Source organism: Catharus ustulatus, chromosome 4 (assembly GCF_009819885.2).
Source record: "Catharus ustulatus isolate bCatUst1 chromosome 4, bCatUst1.pri.v2, whole genome shotgun sequence".
NCBI classification, from domain to species: Eukaryota; Metazoa; Chordata; class Aves; order Passeriformes; family Turdidae; genus Catharus; species Catharus ustulatus.
This window is the reverse complement of record NC_046224.1, coordinates 14,945,605-14,968,251: the sequence shown is the minus strand read 5'-3', so window position 1 is coordinate 14,968,251 and position 22,647 is coordinate 14,945,605. Positions and strand designations below refer to the sequence as shown.

The 22,647-nt window shown below is 44.1% G+C and overlaps 1 protein-coding gene across 1 annotated transcript in view; it reads left to right on the top strand.

Annotated features, from left to right (window-relative positions):
- The first annotated feature begins 7,852 nt into the window (after positions 1-7,852).
- Positions 7,853-22,647, top strand: part of LAMB4 (laminin subunit beta 4) — a 41,757-nt gene continuing 26,962 nt past the window's right edge. Inside the window, exons 1-13 of the mRNA XM_033059183.1 lie at positions 7,853-8,104; positions 10,184-10,246; positions 11,452-11,609; positions 14,613-14,748; positions 16,355-16,428; positions 17,045-17,233; positions 17,370-17,433; positions 17,953-18,167; positions 18,974-19,094; positions 19,730-19,918; positions 20,563-20,742; positions 21,432-21,541; positions 22,015-22,094. Of these exons, the coding sequence (XP_032915074.1) occupies positions 10,213-10,246; positions 11,452-11,609; positions 14,613-14,748; positions 16,355-16,428; positions 17,045-17,233; positions 17,370-17,433; positions 17,953-18,167; positions 18,974-19,094; positions 19,730-19,918; positions 20,563-20,742; positions 21,432-21,541; positions 22,015-22,094 (1,550 nt within the window). The 5' untranslated portion in view covers positions 7,853-8,104; positions 10,184-10,212. The remainder of the gene's footprint in view (positions 8,105-10,183; positions 10,247-11,451; positions 11,610-14,612; positions 14,749-16,354; positions 16,429-17,044; positions 17,234-17,369; positions 17,434-17,952; positions 18,168-18,973; positions 19,095-19,729; positions 19,919-20,562; positions 20,743-21,431; positions 21,542-22,014; positions 22,095-22,647) is intronic.

Below are 22,647 nucleotides of genomic sequence, written 5' to 3'. Positions count from 1 at the left end.
AGAATATTATTTTGATTTTAATAATGAAGAACATGAAATCCATGTATTGTTGAGGGATTTAAAAATTTATCGTGCCTATTGCTTTCTGTAACAATTTTAATATGATTGGTGAGAGCTGAACTTTGCAAAAATAAGAATTGGTTATTAAGCTTTATCTAGTCAAAGCATAATCTGGCAATCACGAGGGTTTCAATTAATTTTCAGGACACTTCTGCAAAGCAATCTGAAGGCGTCAGGATACTCTTAATGAGCATTTCATCGTGGACGTCAGCAGGTCCCATGCATTCTAACTCTTCAAACAGCCCTGTATTTCTGACTTGCCCACTCTGGCAACAGAGACCCTGTAGCCATGTGGGTGGATTGCCCTGGTGCATTTTTTGCCTCTGTTCCTGCAGGGCAATACCTTTTTATGAAACGCTAGCACATGGCACTTCTTTCATGCTCATTGGTCTAAACTACAACTTTGAGCTACAGCTTTGAACATACAGTAATTTCACGAATACAAGCCGCACCAATTTGACCAAAATTTTGGTGGAAACCCGGAAGTGCGGCTAATATTCCGGGGCGGCTAATCTATTAACAAAATTCTAAAAGCTACCAACACGGAAGTGAGAGCCCGCGGCAGCCCCAAGCCAAGCTGGAGCCCGGCCGGCCCCGGCAGAGGTGGGAAAGCCTGGCAGAGGCGGGGCCAGCAGTGTGGGGGGCGGGCGGCAGAGCCTGAGCCAGCAGGGCGGGGCAGGGAGGGCGGCAGAGCCTGAGCCAGCAGGGCGGGGGAGCCGGGGAGAACTGGGGCTAGCAGTGCAGGGGAGCATGGCAGAAGCAGGAAGGCCGGCGGGTGGGGCTGCCTGGCAGCGGGGGAAGCCCAGCAGAATTGGGGCCAGCAGCGTGGGGGAGCCTGGCGGTGCGGGGGCCTGCAGTGCCGACCAGGGCGAGGAAACGCGGCGGCGGTGCAGACGGGAGGGGGCGGCCGGCAAGCCTGGCGGCGGGGCTAGGGAAGGCGGCGCGCCGCGGCTGGCGAGCCCGCCGGCGGGGCTAGGGAACGCGGCGCGGCCGGCGAACCCGGCGGCGGGGCTAGGGAAGGCGGCGCGCCGCGGCCGGCGAGCCCGCCGGCGGGGCTAGGGAACGCGCCGCAGCCGGCGAGCCCGGCGGCGGGGCTAGGGAAGGCGGCGCGCCGCGGCCGGCGAGCCCGCCGGCGGGGCTAGGGAACGCGCCGCGGCCGGCGAGCCCGGCGGCGGGGCTAGGGAAGGCGGCGCGCCGCGGCCGGCGAGCCCGGCGGCGGGGCTAGGGAACGCGCCGCGGCCGGCGAGCCCGGCGGCGGGGCTAGGGAACGCGCCGCGGCCGGCGAGCCCGGCGGCGGTGCTAGGGAAGGCGGCGCGCCGCGGCCGGCGAGCCCGGCGGCGGGGCTAGGGAACGCGGCGCGCCGCGGCCGGCGAGCCCGCCGGCGGGGCTAGGGAACGCGCCGCGGCCGGCGAGCCCGGCAGCGGGGCTAGGGAAGGCGGCGCGCCGCGGCCGGCGAGCCCGGCGGCGGGGCTAGGGAACGCGGCGCGGCCGGCGAACCCGGCGGCGGGGCTAGGGAACGCGCCGCGCCGCGGCCGGCGAGCCCGCCGGCGGGGCTAGGGAACGCGCCGCAGCCGGCGAGCCCGGCGGCGGGGCTAGGGAACGCGCCGCGGCCGGCGAGCCCGGCGGCGGGGCTAGGGAAGGCGGCGCGCCGCGGCCGGCGAGCCCGGCGGCGGGGCTAGGGAAGGCGGCGCGCCGCGGCCGGTGAGCCCGCCGGCGGGGCTAGGGAACGCGGCAGCGGGGCGGTGCTGACGGGAGAGGGGGGCCAGCGAGCCCGGCGGCGGCGGCAGTACCACCCGGCCAGCCCCGCCGAGCCGTGGCGCTGAGCTGGGCCACCCGGCCCCGTCGGCAACCATGAGCGGGCCGAGCCTGCCTGGCCCCGCCCCGAGCCAGTAAAGCCCGCTATGCCGCGATCCTGTTACTAATTGGCCAATTTGTGAAAGCTGCGCACGGATTCTCGCTACGAACGAAAGTGCGGCTAATATTCGGGGTGCGGCTTATCTATTGACAAAGACAGCAACATTGTCGAGGCACCGGGGGTGCGGCTTATAATCCGTGCGGCTTGTATTCGTGAAACTACTGTACTCTCTGTAACCCCCTGCCCAGCTCTCTTCACATCTTCCTTGCCCAGTCTGGGTCTCTATGATTACAGTAATTTCACGATTATAAGCCGCACTGAGTATAAGCTGCACTTCTGGGTGCCAGCACCTTTTCATTCTTTGTCCATACATAAGCCGCACCTGATTATAAGCCGCATGTTACAATACAGAGTGTGATAAAAGGTATCTATTCTGTCACCATCTGTTGAGGGTGGGGGCAGTGATCCTTATCTCTGTGGGAGATATTCTGCTAATGGGCCATCCATTGAAACTAGGCGGGGCATTGTTCTTTATCTTTTCACAATCTGTCCTTTCTCCAGCAAGTCATTTTCTGCTAATGGCCATTGAGTCCCACTGTGTGACTGATAAAATTATTTCATCCCATGGGAAGTTGCTCCAGCCAGGGGGAAGAACCCAACATTTCTTACCAAGATAAAAACAGAGGTTTTGGGACACTAAGGGAGCCCCTTTTTCCACTGGACTCCAGAGGAAAACCGGATTTCTCCACATCACCACTGGACCTTTAGAGGGAAACTGCACCTTCTACAGGAGCACTGCTTCAACTGAACCACATAAGTCACTGCAGGAGGATGCAGCCACCATTTAATGGGACTGCTACCAACACCCTGCCTGACGGTGTCAGGTTGTACTCTGACTTTGTCAGGGTTTGGGGTTTGTTTCTTTGTAGTACTGTATTTCTATTTTAATTTCCCTAGAAAAGAACTGTTATTCCTAATTCCCATATTTTTGCCTGAAAGCCCCTTGATTTCAAAATTAGAATAATTTCGAGGGAGGGGGTTTACATTCTCCATTTCAAAGAGAAGCTCCTGCCTTTCTCAGCAGTCACCTGTCCTCCAAACTAAAACAGCAACTTTTCGTTCTTTGTCCGTGTATAAGCCGCACCTGATTATAAGCCGCACTTTGGGTTCAGACCAAAATTTTAGTCAAAATGGTGCGACTTATAATAGTGAAATTACTGTACCTGTGGACCTTCTCAAAACATTAAGTCTTTTTGCTTCCATGGTACCTGAATCAGCTGATTCTCTTCCTCTCCCAGCTTCAAATTGATCCTCACTTCCCCAAAGCTCTGGTCCTTTTCTGTTGCCTCTCCTTACCCTGTGAGATATAAGAGATACCCTGAAGTGCCCCCTGGCTCAGGGTTCACAGACACCTATTCCCTTGACCCTGCTACCAGGACCTTGGGATAATGGTCACAAACTACCTGGTGAGAAAGGACGGGAAGCATGAGCAAACCAATTGTTGTTGAAATGCCCTCCACATAGGTGGTCAGCAGGGAAAAGATTGCTTCCTGCCTTCTGACAAAAAGGAACTACCTCAATAATGGCTTTTGAAAGAAAGAGGCATTTCCTTCTCCAGCTTTGCTGCTGACATTTTCTGTTCTTGGCTGGGTTTCCATCATACCCAGCTGCTCCTTCTTGGTGGTGACAATACTTTCCTTCCATTTGACAAGAAAAATCAGCAAAGTGAAGTAAGACAATTTTTTTCTGCTTTCTTCCATCTGGTATAATTAAATACATGAGAGAAAGCAGAGCTTATATATTCTTGATTCTGGGGAAGATATGTATATCTGTCCACCAGTTCCCAGCTTACTAGCATGCAGTGTTCTGGCCATGCTACTGTTATGTTGGTTATATCATAAGGGTCCATGACAAAATCTGATTATTCTTCTCATTTATGTGTGACTTCTGTGTGATGCTTCCTGTGTTTGTACAGATTCCAGATGTTACAGGATAGACACAGTTAAAACTGAAGAGCTGATAGCCAGCCATCATTCTGTCAGGCTTTTAGGTAACTAGCATGCATATGCTGGTAGATTTCACAGAATCTCAGAATAGTCTGAGTTGGAAGGGACCCAGAAGGATCCTCAAGTCCAGCTTTTAAGTGGATGGCCCATATGGAGATTGAACCTACAGCCCTGGCATTATTGGCACCATGCTTCCACCAGCTGATACCTCTGGAAGCCTTTGTACCAAAGTTCACTTGGGACTGAAAATGAAGAATATCCAAAATGTCAGTTTAGCTGTTTATCTTGCCGAGAGCTCAGGATCATCTGACTCCTGTCTCCTCTGTTCTCACTGTCTTCTACAACCAGGAACCTCATGGGTGACCACAGGAGAGGGGCTGTGTGGGAATGCTGTAGCAGTGCACAGCGAGACACCATGCCTGTCACAGGTGTTGGTAACATCAGATTTATCAGTTATTTCTCTGTGCAGACAGATCTTTCTGAAGCCACAGCATCTTTCTGAAGATTTATTGATTTCAGCCTAAAGGTGCCTTTCCTGTCTTCTAGTGATATGTGCTACTTTTATTTTTCCAATTATATGAGAAGGAGATGGTTTCTTCCAGCCAATGAAGTAAGGAGAAAGAAAAGTGATTTCAGTTCATCTCACTTTTACTAACCAAAATAAATGTAAATGAACCAAAAATGTTTAATTCCATGCCAATCCGAAACATATTTAATTTGAAGTCCTTGTAAAAAAAAATGAGAAACTGTGAGGGCAGATTTCTTTCATTTCAGAGACCAGTAGCTCAGGTGCTTCCCAGGCGGGTGGAAAAGCTGATTTCACTTTGTGTTTCTGAGTGGAGGACTAGAGCCAGTGGCTCCCATAGTGGCTCTTTAACCACTGAGCTCCGGTAGCTCTGCAGTGAATGCTTTTGCTGCTGCTGTCACAGCTGTTGTCCTTCAGTGGACATGATCTCTCCACTGTTTGCCCTTCTCAAACTGAAGCTGTCATCCTTCTGTCTGTCAGGTTCTTCACCTGATGATCTCAATTTCCTAGGGTTTTGTGGGGGAGCTTGTGGAATTGACTGTTTTTCCTTTGATTAATTTTTAGACTGTGGTCTTTTGGCTTCTGATTTTTGTTTATTCACTCCCCCCCACCCCCACCAATTAAACCCCCTAGACATACATCTCACTTCCCAAACAGACCATAGTATGAAAGTTTTCTGTGTTAGTAAGAAAATAAGACAGTGGGCCAGGAGTTCCTCAGGGGCCAGAGAGATTTTCTAAGCACAAGATAATTTCTAAACAATGTCAATTCAATGTTTGCAGAAGAATTTACTTTAACCTAGAGAAAAATACTTAGGACAATTTAGGCTGACATGTATGGAAAATCTAATAATGGGGACATAAAACAGGACATGGCCACAAATTTGGACAAATAGAAATAGGACAATCTTTTCTTAGCATTTTCAGCAGTACAGAGACCATTAGTAGAATAAGAGCACTGTTATGCCCTATTAACATATATGGTGGTACAAAAAGCTTTCCAGTGAGAAGCTTCATGTTTAAGGTTGCAGTAGCATATTCCTTTTCTTTTTTTCTTTCTAGTTCTCTCTGCTATGCTTTCGTCTGCAATAATCCTTTTTTTCCCTCTCAGATTTAGAGAGAATAACTATTTCTCATTAATAGGTCAGCACAGCAATGAAAAATTAAAAATTTCAAGCCCTTGTTTGTAGGTATGAGAAGGTGCCTAGAAAATCTTGTCCAGTGGCACTGCATGAACTCACTGAGAAAACTTAACATGAAACTGCAACAAGGTATGTGACAGATTTCTCATCCCCTCAGTCCTACTGCCAGCAGGGAAATAACATGAAATATTAGGAAAATAGCATGAAACATTATATCTTGAATGTATATAGCTTGACTAGCACTTTTAAAATCACACCGGTATTTTGGAACAAATACACTGTCTTTTTCTTTGTTGTGCTTCAGGAATGTTATTCTCCAGTTTAGTACTCCTGCTAAAATCTGCTGCTTCCCCCTTCCCACCCCTCCAATTGGAGGCACAAAAGGCAAGGCTCACAGATTGAGATAAGAACAATTTACTGGAAACAGCAATGAGATAAGAAAACCAGCAGTAAGAGCAACAATACTAACAACAGAGGTGTACAAAATAGGGAGTGATTCACCTGCAGAAATGCTCCCCACGGACCCCTTGACAAATTAACAATGCTCCCAAAGGGGATTTATCCCTTTAAGGTGTCTAAAGAAGGTGGTGGATGAGCTCTGTAGGGTTCCCTGTCTTTCTCTATTGACATGAAGGAAGCTCAAATGATTTGTTTAGATTAAATATTTACTTTTCACACAGCAAGAGTAATCCTAGACTCAAATAATTTTATTTCTTGAAAAATGTATTGAAAATTCAAAGTGGTGGCTCTACTCCTGCCCCTTCCCTCACTGGTGGCTGATGTCTGTGAAGGGAATATATTCTGCAGTGCTAGCAATTCCCATCCTTTGTGTGTACTGAGGATATGCCTTGGGCCTAAGCAATGACAGCCTTTGGACCTGTGATGACTTGAAAAATCACACACCAGTGCTATCTACCCTCCAGCCAGCATGGGACGAGTGATGCATTATAAATCCAGATCCTTTACCAGTGCAGAGATTAAAGAAGCAAGAAAGAAGTTTCTTAATCCCTGCCTCAAGCAGTTTAAAACCTCCTTCTTTCTTGGGGTCCTACATAAATCAGAACAGAAGACTGGCTATATTCTGCAAATAAATCTTCCTCAATATTTACTTTTCACATAACTTGTCTGTAACAAATTCTGAATTCCCCACAAAAGAGGTTAATAAAATGTCAACCATTTTATAATTTAGTAGCATCATAATAATAATACTTTCTTCAGTTATATGTGTCTCAGGCAACATTTGACATACTGAGTACACATAAAAAGTAAAATTAATATCTTAATATATCATTTAGTCTTTTTCCTAATACCAAAACCCAGTAAGTACAAACCATCTGTACAATAATTAATCATACATGAGTGCAAACCAAATGCAGATTAAATCAGCCTGAAAAAAGTCTCTCCCAAGTAATTTCCACGTGCATTTGAGGAAAATGATTTCAAAAAATTTAAGTGTAAGAATTATTTCTGCTAGAGTTAATAATCGTAATAATGGCAGAGGACACTTAGTACTAAGTATTCAATAGGATTAAAGAACACGCCTTTCTTTTTTTCCTGAAAGAATAGGAACAACCAAAAGAAAAGGCAGTGATTAATTTACAGAACATATTTTGCTCACATAGAAAATCTTCTCTTTAAGGATGTGTGATGATACTTGACAGACTACCCTGAATTAAGCTTTACAAACAGTCAGAGGAGGGCTGATAACAGAAATGTAATCTCTAAAATTGTGTATCAATTGTGTATGCCATTGTGAAAATTGGAATCACAGCACCACATGTTTCAACAAAGACACCAGAAAACAGTAGCTGGTTGTGAGCGTGAGCTGTTGAGCATTATTTCAGAGCTGTTCTATCACTGTATTGCCCATGACTGTGCTGTACCCCACACATCAATCCCTGCCTTGTGCTTGCTGCTGGGCACAGTTACAGGCAAAACTTGTGCTGAAATGCAAAGCCATGACTCAAGTTACCCTGTTGTCTTCAACTTTAAATTGAGAAAAATCTAATGCTCACACTGATGATCCAGAGTTTGAGCTATTTCAGATTTGGCTCAATGTGTTCACACAAGTGCAATCATAGCTGCCTGGCAGGCATGTTTACAGTCACCTCCGAACTCCAAACAGTCCTCCAGACCACTCACACTCCTGCTGTGAGGAGTTATCCTTTTCAGCCCATGTTCAAATAATCCAGAGCCACTAGACTTCTGATGTAAACTAGCTATAAAGACTTTGATGTTTGGTTTTAAACCGAACTGAACAGATCTTTAATTAAACAACAGATAAGGTGTTGTTTTCCAGCACTTTAACAATCTCAGCCTTCTGTTTTCAGTTGCATGAACTTTTTCTGCCATGAACTTAACCTGTCACAATTGTCTCTCAGTGAATATATTTGCTGATGCCAGAAGCAGAAGGAGTTCACAAATCAAGCTTTTGACAGGTTGCAGGCTGGGTCTCATTCTCACCTACACCTTGGTGCCTCGGGGGACGTGCTGTCTTCTCCAGCTGAAGTGCACAGGTATGCCTTTGCTTGCTTCCCTCACTCAGCTTTGTTCATTCCCAGCTGCGACACTTGGCTGCCTGGAACCCAGGTAAGACCTCTTCAGTATTTAATTTTCCTGTTAAGCACGGAACCAAAGTATGTTTGGGTTTCTCTAGTCCTTGTTTCTCCATTAAAGGGAGTCAGGTTTAGAGAGTATCACTGGTATTACATGTCACAGTGTTAAGGTAGGAATTGGATGTGAGCCTGCCAAGACCACTCACCATAGGCACCTGTATTTCACTACAGTGCTGTTGCAGTGGTGGCAGCTTGAATAATCTCTGAGTCTTTCCATTATGCTGACAGAGTAGAAGATTTAAGGTCCAACACAGTATGGGAAGATAGGTTGAAAGGCTAGTACAGAAGGCAATCTCTCCCGATTAATTACAGCTGTACTGATTACTGAGGAGTGGAAACATCTGTGCCTGCCCAATGTGTTTGGGTGTTAAAAACAGTGGGTTAGCTCTAGGTACAATTGCAGTTTGAGTTAGAGCTTGAGAGTTTGCTGCAGTTTGGGATGGAGTCTGCTGGCGGTGCTATGAGGAGGTAAGGAACATGTGATCTTGCAAGGGACAGATAAAGTAGGAAGATGCTGTGTGAGGGACAGTCAGGGTAAGGCAGCTGGGAAAGGGACAGGTTGGGATTTAGCCAGTCATGCAGAGAGGAGAGAAGGAGTCAGAGCTGTGTGAAGCTCTCTGTAAGAAAATCCCTATGAGGGAGGGTGTCAGAGTTGTTGGAAAGAAGTACACTAAAAGAAGGCATGAAAAGTTTTCTAATAAAGGACTGGTGGTGATGCCAGTTCAGTCTGTCTTGACATAATTGGTACAGCACAGGAGGAAAATATTTGCTTAATTTTGCCTCAGACAGTGGATCTGTGACAAGGTCTCTGTAGCTGGGGAGCCAGGCACATCTGCATGAATGCTTATGAGCATCATTTCCCTGTCACATGCCAGGCTCTCTGGTTGTGGCAGGTGAGAGTAGCTGCAACAGCATGAAAGCCTGGTGATCCTTGCTAGCTTTTTCTACCTGGGGTTGCTGAAATACTCATCTAGGTACAGCTGTTTTGTCATGTGCTGTATAGAGCTGGGTGCACCAAGCCCACATGGAGTCTGTAACATCTGAAGTGCTTTTGTTTATGTTCCCACTCATTTGGGGGTATATCTCATTTAAGCTCACTCAGTACAGTGATGGCTGTGTGAAGGGGAGGAACAAGAACACAGGTGGGAAGTGGTGCCTGGGGCACGCTCATATAAGAATACAGCTGTTTCAGGGCACACCAGCCTCGCTGGTTCCTACAAGTGGTAAAAGAGGTGGAAGGTGCAAAGACGGAGGCAGTTTTGGTTTGGGAGTTCTACTTGGTGGCAGGATGCTGGATTGTCTTTTATACTCATGGTTACCTTTTGTTTTTCCAACAGAAGTTTTGTATTGGTAAATCTCACTTTCCTCCAGGTAAATAGGAAAAGGAAGGATGCCACAGTGACACAATCAACCTCTCTTGGACTTGTGCTAAGTCCCCCTGTACAAGTGTTTTGCATTGATGCTGACATTACCTGGTTTTCTTCACTATTGCTTAAGATGCACTTATATCAGGCCTCTGGCAAAAATCGTAGCACCTTACATCAAGCATTTCTCAGTGGCATCTTCATTAGGGCCTCTGACTAAGTTTTAAGTTAATGAAAGCAAGAGCCTCCAGAGAAAGAGCTAAATCTCTGCAAATAGCCCTGCTGAATCCACTTAGAATCAAAGTTTTTTAATTTGAATACTACAGTATTTTAGCTGATAGTATTCTTGTTATATTTTACACTAAGTGTGAATATGTTTTCACAGTCTTCTGTGAAAACCTTTGTGAAGTCTCCTCTGTTTTCATCCCAGTTTCAGTGCCGAAATTTCCATAATGAGATTTTCTTTTTTTCTACAAACTACATCAAAGCCAGGGTTTCCTTTCAGCTTTTATATTTTGATTATGTCTCTGTCACTTTACTAAAGGCTGTTTCTGGGTACACTTGTGTGCCCTGGTGAGAGAGAGCACTAAGTGATGGACCAGTTTTTCTCTTGCAGCTGTGCCAGTCAGAATTTGATGAGGAGGCATGAGGCTGGGGCTGGCCATCCTGTTACACCTCAGTAAGTACAGATGTTACAGTTACTCATGACAATTTTCAAATATTATCATGTGATTTACACACCTTTCCAAGATCTTGTTAAAGTGCTTCTTTTAAGAAAATGCTATTGAGAAACAGATGACAGTGAATCCATGTTCCCTGCTCTCCTGCCAGTGAGGGACCTATGAGTGATATGAAACCTTTAAGCACAAAGAAAACATACGTGTTGTAATTGAGTCTGATTCAGATCCTGAAAGGGGCAATCAACATCTGCTAATGAATAATGAGCATGGATTTGTATAACTAAAAAGAGCAGGCTAGCTGAACATAGGCACCTCTTTAGATGTAAAGAGTCAAATGCTACTCATCATCTGAATTGTAGTTTGAGCTATAGACTGAAATCTGGTTGTAAAATGCTGGGTTTTTTTCCTGTTGTAGTTGTGTTTCTAGTGTTGTATGGCATCTTCAAGTATGAGTTGCTGGGATTTTTTTAACTGTACTTTTTCTAACAAGTTGAGCCAAGTAAAGCTGAATGGATATAGCCTCCAAGGCTCCAGAGTTTCAGGACAGAACTTGTTTAAAAGGAAAGACCCTGAAAGGGATGTCTTAATATAATGGGGAAGATACTAAAAGCTGTTTTCAGGCAAAACAAACAAGAAGTCCTGCAATTATTCAGAGAATTCAGAATTACTCTTTTTGTTTATTAGTGACCACTCCCTGCAGTCTGAGAGGGTTCTGACACTGGACTAGGGATTCATTGCAAATTAAAAGAAAATCTGAGGGACCCCTGATATCAATCCTGGTCTCATTTCCACCATTATAACTTGGAAATCAACAGAAATAAGTGGAATTAATTCAAATCTGTCTCTGTGAACAGAGTCAATTGACATGCTCACTGTTCTTTTATAGGATTGCTGGCAATGGGTATGTCAAGGTGGGAAGCATAATAAATTATTGCTCATGGCAGATTGGCATTTTTATTCACAAGTAATGTGTTGAAAAACCAAGTTTTAGCATAATTTGAAATATACTAGATATATTTTGATTTTTTTTCAGCAGGTCTGTTCAGTAATGAAGTTCTTTAGACGCTTTTAACTGAGGACAATGGGTACAGGCAAAGGATAATTGAGTTTTCTGCTTGTGTTGGGATTTAACTGTTTTTGTCTGGAGAATACTGTTATATATAAAAAACAATTTAATCCTTCTTTGGTCTTCTTTTATGCTCAGTGCTGATGAGACCCCAGCATGCACAGCATGACTGTGATGCTGGGTCCTGCCACCCAGCCCTTGGGGACCTTCTCCAGGGCCGCAGCAAGCAGCTGACAGCCTCGTCGACCTGTGGGATGAACAGCCCTCAGAAGTACTGCATTATAGGCTACCTAGAGGTTGGCTTACTCTTTCTTTTTTAATAAACTGAACTCTTCTTACCAACCATATTCTCATTCTTCCTACTAACCACATTCTTATCTGTATAGAGAATTTGCCCAGACTAGGGAGTTCCTGTGGGAGTTATCTGACTAATTATCAGACAGTGTGACACTAAGTCTGGTGGAAGGCTGTGCCTCTCTGCAGCACATATGGAAGGTCTGGCAGCAAACAGCCTCCACAGCAATGCACATCTTCTCAAGGGGGAGAAACACCCTGAGATGTGCAGGAATTTCTGAAGGAGCTTTGCTCTGCAAGTCCTCTTCCCACTCATCCTCCAGAGGTGATGCTTGTGGTGTGTGTGAGTGCAGGGGAAGTGGAGTCCCACAGGCTACAGGACCTTCTCTAGAGGGCATGTCCTTATGGTGTTGAGACCTGAGGCCACCTGTTAAGCCACACTATATACTCGCCTCTCTTTAGATCTGAAATGAGGCCGATGTTGCTGAAAGCAGAAAGCTACCTCTGAAAAAGGAAAGACTAAGCTGTGGCCCAGGCTTTGACCATGGGGGTGGGTCAGCAGATCAAAAATGTGGCTGAGCAGAGGGATGCCTCTCAATCCCTGACTGCAGTGATGTGGGGTAACCGCTGGGTATATGGAAGGTGTGCAGAAATGAGGATTGCCCTGTTGTACATCCTGGAGCACTTGGCCCCACTGAGCTAATAAATTGTCACAAATAGAAATATTGACACTAAATAACAGCCTAGGCTGAAGAGGAAGTTAAAATACAGCTTAATTTATGAGCAAATGAAAATAATTAGTTTATGACCTTCTAGCTATACATTGACACATTTGCAGAGCAAAGGACGGACATGGAACCAAGGACTGCTCCAAGCTGCTCATTGTATCCACAGTTTTCTGTAAAATGTAAACATCTCTTTCCTTTGCTGAAATAGCCTGGATCATCTCTCTGGCCCTAAAGCTGGATGATTGCCTCTTATCCTTCCTTTTTAGGAGGAGATCAAAAAGGAATAAAATTAATACTTTCACTCGCCTGTACTCATCCTTTGAATTATGTAAATATAGACTCTTGAAAAGGAGCAGCTGTTCCACAACAATCCTTGTGATTTAATGCTGCTTCAACATATCTTGACCCCTGGTGGCTGAAAAGGGTGAAAGCTACAAACTGCTGCTTTGCAGAGCTTGAGAGAGAGATGCTCTGGCAATGTGTTTGGTTTCATTTGTGTTCCGCTTGCCTTAAAACTATTGTCACCTACAGTTCATCGGAGTCTCAATTCACTTTTGATTTGCTTTCTCACCAGCACATTTTGAATTCTTTGCTGGAGGCGGACCAGGAAGTTTTGTATCTTGTAAACTAAAGTTCTTACTCTCCCAGTTCCCCTCCTGATGCCCTGTGTCAGACTTCATGAGAGCAATCCTTATTCATGAAAATGGGCAGTAGTTGGTGAGGTGAGCTACCAAGAGCCAGGATTTAACTAGGATTCAGATGGGGGGAGAAACAGAATTCAACTGCTTTGTGTTTGGAAAGCAGCACTACAACTAATTTTTAGTCTTTAATATGTCTTATTGTTTTTAAAATGTAGGTTAAATGGGTCTTGGCTCAATGACTGGGTTTACTACTTACACATGTTTTGAAAGGAAAAGGCAGGGCCCTCAGTGTTGAGGAGTGTATAAAACTGCACAATTCAGAGGCAAATCTGATCTGCAAGACGTGGGCATGCACATGTTTGTCCTTTGGAGCTGATTTTTATAGAGCAACATTAATTGTCTCAGTGTCTTATTGTATGTATATATAAACCAGAGTGAGTGTACATGGTCCTTCCAATTGCTTCCACAATCTGAGCTCTCCTGACCAGAGTTTTGTGAAATGAGGTGACAGAGTATTTTTTTTCTCTCATCTTCTAAAATGTGCATTCATACACTTGTCAAGTGTAATATAGAATGACTGAATATATTATGTAATTACCATGTTTAAAAGACATGTGGTATACCATACCTGTAAATCTATATATTTTCTTTTATTTAAATGCAAATAATTTCTGGGTGATTTCATAATGCAAAGATGTTAAAACCATTCCCCATTCTTCTCTCTGAGTCCTAGGTGTGCCAGATGGGGTGCCTCTCCACCCATCTCCTTCTGGGTCATTTCCAGCATCCCAGCCATGGGAACTGAACTCATGCCTCCTCCTTCAGCTGTGTCATCCCCTCCTCTTCCTGCCACTGTCTCCACCAGCCAGGTGTACAACTTGGGCATCACCTTCTGCTGTGGCTTATTCCCACATGCTCACATTCAGGTTCTGCCCAAATCTGGAGTCAGTCTAAGCAGTGTGTCCACCCCCACCCACCTTGCTGAACACTTCCCTGGTACTCTGCTGGCTGTGATGGCTGCTCAGGCTCTCCACATTGCTCAGTACAGGCCATCTCCCAGCCCAGCATGTTAGCCTTATCACCTCTCCTTGATCTCCCTCTCAGTCCCCATCTTATCACCTTAAACAGGAGCTCCTTGCCCTCACTATCAAAACCTCTTATTCAGAACTGAGGTATTGGTTAATCATTACTGCCTTCATCTTCTGCTTGTAACATTTTCAAACAAGACCCTTGTATCCTATTGATATCCTGATTTTTCTCCTTTGCATTGGTTTTAAACTTTCCCAGTTTCCCTATGCTTCAAAGGACACTGACAAGGGTCAGGGTGGTGGTGTCATCTCAAACCAACTACTTACCTTATACCTGATCTTAGTGAGATCCCTTCTCCATAACTGAAAAACTATAATTTTTATAAAGCTCTTGGGGAAGACCATGACTAACACTTACTATGTGCATGCTTTGTGTATATGATGGTTCTCTTGGGCTCGTATATGAAAAACCTAGGTGGTAAGAAGCACAGGCGTTCAAGGCAACAAGACAGGCTCAAGCCTTGTAATGGTGTAAATATATGTGCATCCACCTAATTTTTAGTAAAGAATACAAATTGACCTTTTATTCTGATCATTTTGTTTTCTAGGCTGAAGAGAAGTGCTTTCTCTGTGATTCCAGATACCCATATAATCCCTATACCCAACACAACAGTCACATGGTCGAAAATGTTATCACAACGTTTGAGCCTGAAAGGAAAAAGAAGTGGTGGCAGTCAGAAAATGGTAAGTTCCTTAGAGAAAATACTTCTGTAAAATGTTGCTGTGAGATTTCTTTATGTGATTGGCTTTGACAAAGTTGCCTTGGTGAAGAGATGAAAAAAACCTGCATCCGTCATTTGATTAGGGAATATTGAGTGATTTAAACCCATTTGTCTGTAGCAAGATAAGATTTCAGAAAGTCTGTTTTTCTGTGGACAAGTTTTAAACTCGGCACCTCCAAGTGCTGACCAGAAGACTGTGACAATGCTGGGTTATACATGAAAGCCATATATTTTCCACAGGATGTCTGCTCCGTCACAGAATTTTCATTTGGGGCAAAATATGCATTTGCCTGCAGATGTGATATAAAGACAGTGTGTAAAATACAAATGCCCGTTTTAAAAAGATTTTTTTAAACCACTAAAAGTTTAGGAAAAATTAAATAAAGCCTGACAGTCAGCTCCCTGTTTCTGATACTCCCAAGTTCCTTTCCTGCAGGGCTGTTCTGGATCCATTCACACCCCAGCTTGACACTGGGGTTGTCCTAACTCAGGTGCAGCACCTTGCACTTGGCCTTGACAAATCTCATCAGACTCCCACGGGCCCACATCTCAAGCTTTTCCAGGTCCCTCTGGATGGTCACTGATCCTTGACATGTGTCAACAGCACCACCAGGCTTGGTATCCTCTGCAACTTGCTGAGGATGAGTGCAATCCCAGAACTGATGAAGATAGAATCCTTACAGCTTCTCTGGGAAGACATACTAGGAGGAATAACATTTACTCTGTCTTATTTGACATACAGTGATTATGTGAAAAACATTTGACTGGTTGGAAATTAAGGCACAGAAAAATAAGATAATATGTTTTCTCTATTTTGAGTATCCAGCTGCAAATCCATAAGCCTTGTTTGTCCAGCGAGTTTAGCAACAATCTGTCACCAGCTTTGGACACCACTGCCTATGAAGCCGAGGGCCAGCTGTGAGAGAAGCTTTCCTTTTCTCCCTATCTTTCTTCTGCATTGAGGCCTCATGCACATCCTGGTCAGCAGGAGACCTGAGATGGTGCATGCAGATGTGAACAATGGTGATATCAGCTGAGCTCCTGGAACTCTCTACAGAGAATGTGTGACTTCTGGAGTCTTTTTCCATATTTGTTGCAGTTTTGGAAGATGCCTGGTGCATTAACTCTTCTTACAACAAATTTCACATCTGGAAGTATAGAAGGGTTTAACAGTTCTGTTTAGCACAAAGAAAGCATCTCATTTTGTTAGTTCTTTTTTTCTTTATTAATAAAAATGGATTTGAAAACATAAACCTAACTGGATATAGAAACACACAAACCCAGAACCCTACCATGACCATCATTTACAGACTGAATTATGTGAGCAGGACGTTCAGCCACCTCCTGCAGTCTCAGTGACATGCAGCATTGCTGGTGACAGTGGCAGGAAGGCAGCACATTGTATTACCCTAGAGACAGGAGTCCAGCTGCATGAGTTTGTGCACAGGGGATGCCCTAAAGGGTCTAGCTGCTCTGCTGGAAAAGGCATCTTTGAATCTCCCATGGGAAATGTCTCAGCAACCCCTTCAATGTACATGTTGTGCACTTCATTCTCATTCTCTTTTCAGGCATTGACCATGTCAGCATTAGATTGGACCTAGAAACTTTATTCCAATTCAGCCATCTTATCCTAACCTTTAAGGTACGTCTTTTACCAGAACTTTTATGTAATGTTATACATTAATTACTTAACCACAGGAATAAATTGCTTAGAGAGGCAATGAAAGCTCCATCTTTAGAGGCTTATAAGAACAGGTTAGATAAACATCTGTCAAATATGGTTAAATTATAGTTGATCCTGCCTTAGGGGAGAAGGATAGACTGCTTCCTCTATTTGTGTGCCTTCTGGTCCTGTTTTCTGCAAGTCCAAGAATTAAAACTGAAAAAATACTTCGCAAAATTAAACTAAAAATGTAGGACATATCTGAACTGCAGCTACTCTTTCAGTTTAATTCAGTTCATATGTATCTATTATGATCCAGATAATTACTTTTTTTTTTAAATTCCTTTATCATTAGGGTAAACTTCCTTATATAAAGTAATGACATATCTATATGAAATGTTACCTTTTCCTTTTGCTAGAGAGAGGTTCTAATGAGCTTTTTCAGAGACCCCTGTAACAATCACAGTACCTGTAACAAGCCTATAAACTCTCAAATACAAAATTTTAGCATCCTCCAAAGAGGAATATCAGTATAACAACCCCTGAGGTTTCTTATTAATGCTTGCTTAGTGAATTCTTGAAATGTTTCTTGCAGACATTTCGACCTGCGGCAATGCTGGTTGAGCGCTCTACCGATTTTGGTCGGACCTGGAAAGTGTTTAGGTATTTTGCACATGATTGTGCAGCTTCTTTTCCCAACATCTCTTCTGGTCCAGCAAAAAGTGTTGGAGATGTTGTTTGTGATTCAAGATATTCAGACATCGAGCCCTCCACTGAAGGCGAGGTACTGTCAAGTGTCTGTATGAGTTCAAATCATTTGTGGAACTCAAGGTCTGTGTCTGCTAAAAGCAGAGGACTGTCCTTTGATCCTTTGGTGGCTGTTCATCCCATCTCTAGAGCTTTATTGATTTGTTTTGCAGGTTGTTTTAAAAGCTTTGGATCCCAGCTTTGAAATAGAAAATCCATATGTGCCATATATCCAAGGTATGGACACCACCTGTTTTGTCCAGAGACACTTTGCTGATACTGTTTGTTTCGTACACTGAAAGCGTCAATAGCTCAGCTGGTGTAAGTCAATGATGTTGAAAATTAGGTACCTGAAGGTCTTAGGGAGACATTGTATTAACAAATGAAATGGACCAATCTTGTTCTCTAACAAACAGCAAAACTCTGCAGAGCACATCCACAAAGCTAAACTCTCTTTCCCTCTGGATTCAAGCCCAATCCACACTGCTTTTTTGAGAGCAGTCCCAGAGGTACACATGAACCCATGAAGACACTGGCTGGGAAAATGCAGAGCCATATCAAGTAGGATGCTAACACTTACACAGGAGTGGGTCCCTGCACTGCCACTGTAGGCTTTACTGATCTTGGCCAATAGTGAATAATTTCCGTTATTTCTTCACTATGGGAAAATTCTTGGATGACTGATTCAAGCTGAAGATTTCACACTGTTCATTTTAGACTGAACTCAGGCTCCTGATCTCTCTTCTTTCCTTCCAGATCTCATTACATTGACAAACCTAAGGATCAATTTTACTAAACTCCACACCCTTGGAGATGCTCTGCTTGGGAGGAGGCACGGTGATCCCCTTGAGAAGTACTACTATGCCATCTATGAGATGGTTGTGCGGGGCAGCTGCTTTTGCAATGGCCATGCCAGCCAGTGTGATTCCATGCAGAACTTACGGGGAGATGTCTTCCATCAGTCAGGGATGGTGCGTCCATAATGTGTTCTCCAAAAAGGGGAGTCTTGATTGGTGTTTTGTGAGAAGGAAGACATGAAGAGAGGGAGGAAAAGGAAGCTCTCTGATAATCTTCCGATTGACCATTTGCAACTGCTAGTTGTTAAATGTTTCAATGCAGACTCTTCCTTTAAAACCCTGTGTTGGAACACACAGAAACTGTCTTTGTTGGCGCTGCTGTGACATTTAAAAGCAACTGGGGCAAGACCTGTTGATAATAGCAGCAAAATTCCAGAGCTGTAATGGTGCAAATGTAATGCAGTAAGTAGCCTATGGCATGTGCAGACTTGAATGGCCATTTGTTGGGTGCATTCCACACTCCAGCTGGACCCGGAGGCTCTGCAGCAGGAGAGAAGGCATTGGAACAAAAAATAGTTGATAATACAAAGCTAATCCATGAAAAATAGATTATTAAAAATTCCAGGAATGTGATTGCAAGTTCTTTCCCTCTGGGAACAAGAGGTTTTTCTCCTGGAAAATATGTATCTCAATATGAAGATATATAGGGAGAGAGAGAGGATCAAAAATGTTGAAGTCTCCTTTGATATCTTTTTAAGTAGCTTTTTTCTAAATATTGCTCAGTGGCTTTAAAACGATTTGGTTAATATTTGCAGGTATTCTCCAGACCTTTTACTCAAATAATTGAAAATTATGTCAGCTGAGGGAGCCAAAGAGCTTCAAATCTTCCTCATCTTGCTGACATACCTTAGGCAAATCCTCTCTCCCTCTTCCTCTCCTCTTTTTGTCACCTTATCTTCTCTATTCTCACCACATTACAGGTCCATGGGAGATGTATCTGCCACCATAATACTGAAGGTTTGTCTTGTGAAAGATGTAAAGATTTCTACAACGATGCTCCCTGGAGGCCAGCTGAAGGAACACAAGATAATGCTTGCAAACGTAACTCAAACATGATATCTTCCTTTTTTACAACCAAGAGTGGGTGTGGCATACTCCTAGTCCAAGCCATAAGGAGTGGCCAGGTTTCTGGGAGGGAGACTTTTTCAAGCCTCATCCAGAAAAACAGATTCCTGCATCTACAGGTGCTGTGTTATCCTACAAGAGAAAGAGATGCTTCATGTTCTTATTCTTCATACAGAGAAAGAAAACAATAAAGGAGGGGAAAGCATCTAATGCAAAAATAATCATTCATTGGTTTGCACAGTGGTTTTCATGTGAGTGAAAGAATTTAGACAAGGCTAAATTATTTATTTCTGCAATAATGAGTAATGTAGTATAGACAAGAATAATATATTAGGGTCCATAACAAATATTCAGCTAGAGATTTCTTCAGCAGAGAAGTGTTCCCTACTGCATATCAGGCACACTCACCTGCATTTTCAAGTTTAGGATAAAGTTCTGTCTGAGGACTCCAATTTTCCCCCCAGCTGTAACACACAAGGCCTGAGAATAATCTTGCTGGGCACTGAAATCATACAAGTAACGAATAACAGTGTTTTAAGTGTAGGCAGCAATGTGGCCAGACCCCAATATTTGGATGGTGTGAAATACCCCACTGCTTGTTCTGGTTTCAGGTTGTAACTGCAACAGCCACTCCAGCAGATGCCACTTTGACATGGCAGTGTACCAGGCCAGTGGCGGGGTCAGCGGTGGCGTTTGTGAGGACTGTCAGGACAATACCACCGGCCAACACTGCGACAAGTGCAAACCTTCCTTTTACCAGGATCCACTCAAAGCCATCTCAGATCCTCAGGCGTGTCTCCGTAAGCTTCCCTCTTCAGCTTCTATAAGAGTGACTCAAAACTGGGCTGTCTGGTTCCCTTTGCTCTGAGCCCTATAGCCATCCCCCTGCTTAAATGTCCACATGGTTGTAAAAATGTTACCAAACCTATAATAGCCAAACTGCCTTACTAAGTAGCTGCAGGACAGCATTGTAAAAAGAGTTTGCTTATTCCAACTCCTTGCTAAACAGAGCTTAGACATCCAGCAAAACTATCATTTTTCTTGAACAAAGTTAATATAAATATGAATATGAATAGCAGTAGTGATGTTGCTTCTGTGACCTTCAGCGATTACAGAAGAGGCTCCAAAATGATGGGAGGAGTAAATAACTTTTGCTAGATACCTGCCATATGCAAGAAAAAGAATCTTTCAGACATGAAAGCTCTTCTTCTGAAAGATGACCTAAATTCATTATTAACATCGCATGAAGAAAACTCCCTGAGTGTTATTTAATTGTAGAAATTGATTGGCATGAAAAGTCCTTACGGAGCCAAGGACAGACTATCAGCAGCATTGCATTTATATATAATTATACAATAATATATATAATATATTATTGTATATAATTGCGTTTTCATGCTTACATCTACATGTGCTTTGTGTGTCTCCTTGACCCTGCCTGTAGCATGCAGCTGTGCCCCCGAGGGGACCGTGCACGGGGGTGTGTGCGAGAGCCACACGAATCCCGCGCTGGGGACGGTCGCGGGTCGGTGCCCCTGCAAGGAGAACGTGGAGGGTGCTCGCTGTGACAAGTGCAGGGCAAACTACTACGGGCTGAGCAGCAGCGACCCCCTGGGCTGCCAGCGTATGTAATCCACCTCTTCTCGTCTCCTTTCAAAAGCAATTTTGAGGCCTGGAAGTAGGTGAATGCACAGATCCACACACTGATGCTCTACTTGAGTCAAAAAATGCCCAGTTACCTACTATAATATAATGTCAACAAAATCCAGGGTTTCTGGTGCAGCATCCAAGACTGAAACCATACAAATTCTCTTTCAGAATGCATAGTATAATATGACAGATTAGACTATTGTTAATAGAAGGGTTATTAAATATGCAACTTAATTGAAAAGGGGTATTGAGATGGCAGGAGCTGCTGCCTTGCCAAAGGAACTTCCAGCCAAGCATTCTGCTGAGAAGGGCTTGGTGAGAATACATCCCATCCCTGCCCAGGTGCGCTGTGGGTTGGTGAGCATGTTATGCCCACGCCAGGTGCTCAGCCACACACAAGGACTGCCGTGCAGAACAGCACACAGCACTTGGCAAACCATTGCAGAGGCTTTCTGCCAGTGCTTCTGCTCCTCCCAGAGAGGGACCCACTGAGGAAATTGTCCATTTCCAAGGGCAGTCTGAGGGCTGGAGGGTGCCAGGGCACATTCATCTGTGTGGAGGATGGAGACTGCGTGTCATGCTGTTGCCACATCTAACACAAATGCTAGTCCTGCTGCCATCACTGGGGCCTGCAGAGGTAACTGCACTTTTCTATCCCTGCAGCCTGCAATTGCCATCCCTTGGGCAGTTTGCCCTTCTCCATCTGTGATCCTGCCACGGGAGAGTGCCTCTGCCAGAGGTTCACCACAGGACAACGCTGTGAAAAATGCCTTGTACGTACTCAGTTTTTGGTTTCACTTCTGCATGTGGTTTTGGAAGTCTCCTCACCCATCTCACACCTTTTCATTGCCAGAAAAGTAAATAATTAGTCAAAATTCAAAATAATTCTATAGCTGTATACTCCCATTTTGCGTTGACACGTCTACTTCTCTTTCACTACTCCCAGACATTTGTGCAATCAAATTGCAGAAGGAGGAACACTCTCAGAAAGGAAAGGAAAGGAAATGCAAAATGTAAAATTATGTCCTTGATCCATCTTAGCTGTTTAGAGAGCAATTTGCTTGTACAAGTGGGTAAATATCTGGCTCTTGCTATGGCTGAGCACCCCTGCTATCTGTTAAGAGAAGCAATCTCCTGTAGCCAAGCACAGTAGTGCTCCGGAGTATTGTTCATCCAGCAGAACAAGTTTTGTTTTGCTTTGCATACTTAAATATTTGCCATGAAAGAACCTTTCTTTTTATACCAGGCAGGATACTGGGGTCTTGGCAACAGCTTGTATGGCTGTTCTCCATGTGACTGTGACATTGGTGGATCCCAGAATAACTTGTAAGTTAAAGTCCTTCAAGTTCTTTCTTGGTTTTAATTTTTATAAACCCTTGGGCTAGAGTTTTTGGTTAGGTTAATACAGTTGTAGTACAGACAAGAAAATAGTATGTAGATGGAATTTCATAATATACAAACAGTGTAAAGTGGGTGGAAACCTTGGAAATTTATTTATGGTAAGGGGATTTACTTATTTCCTTTGAAACCAACCTTGAATCAGGTTGAGCTAAGATGTGTTTAATATGAAATATAAAACATATGCCTTGAGAGAACCAGAGGCCCTAATAGTATTAGAAATTAGAAGTAAGTTGGAGGTGACATTTTTAACTTAGCTTCCTACATCTACCTTAAATGTTAGATTTTTTTTCTGGCTCCTATTTAAAATGTATAATTTTAGAAGCAAGGTTTCAGTTGGTCTCCTCCAATACTCTGTTGGGTAGGGGTCTTCACTACTGCTGTTAGACTTCAGACAGAGGAGCACACACTCCCTTGCTGTAGAGCAGCTCCTTGTGAGCAGGTAAATCCCCTGTGTAAGTATATTAATATATTCCATATC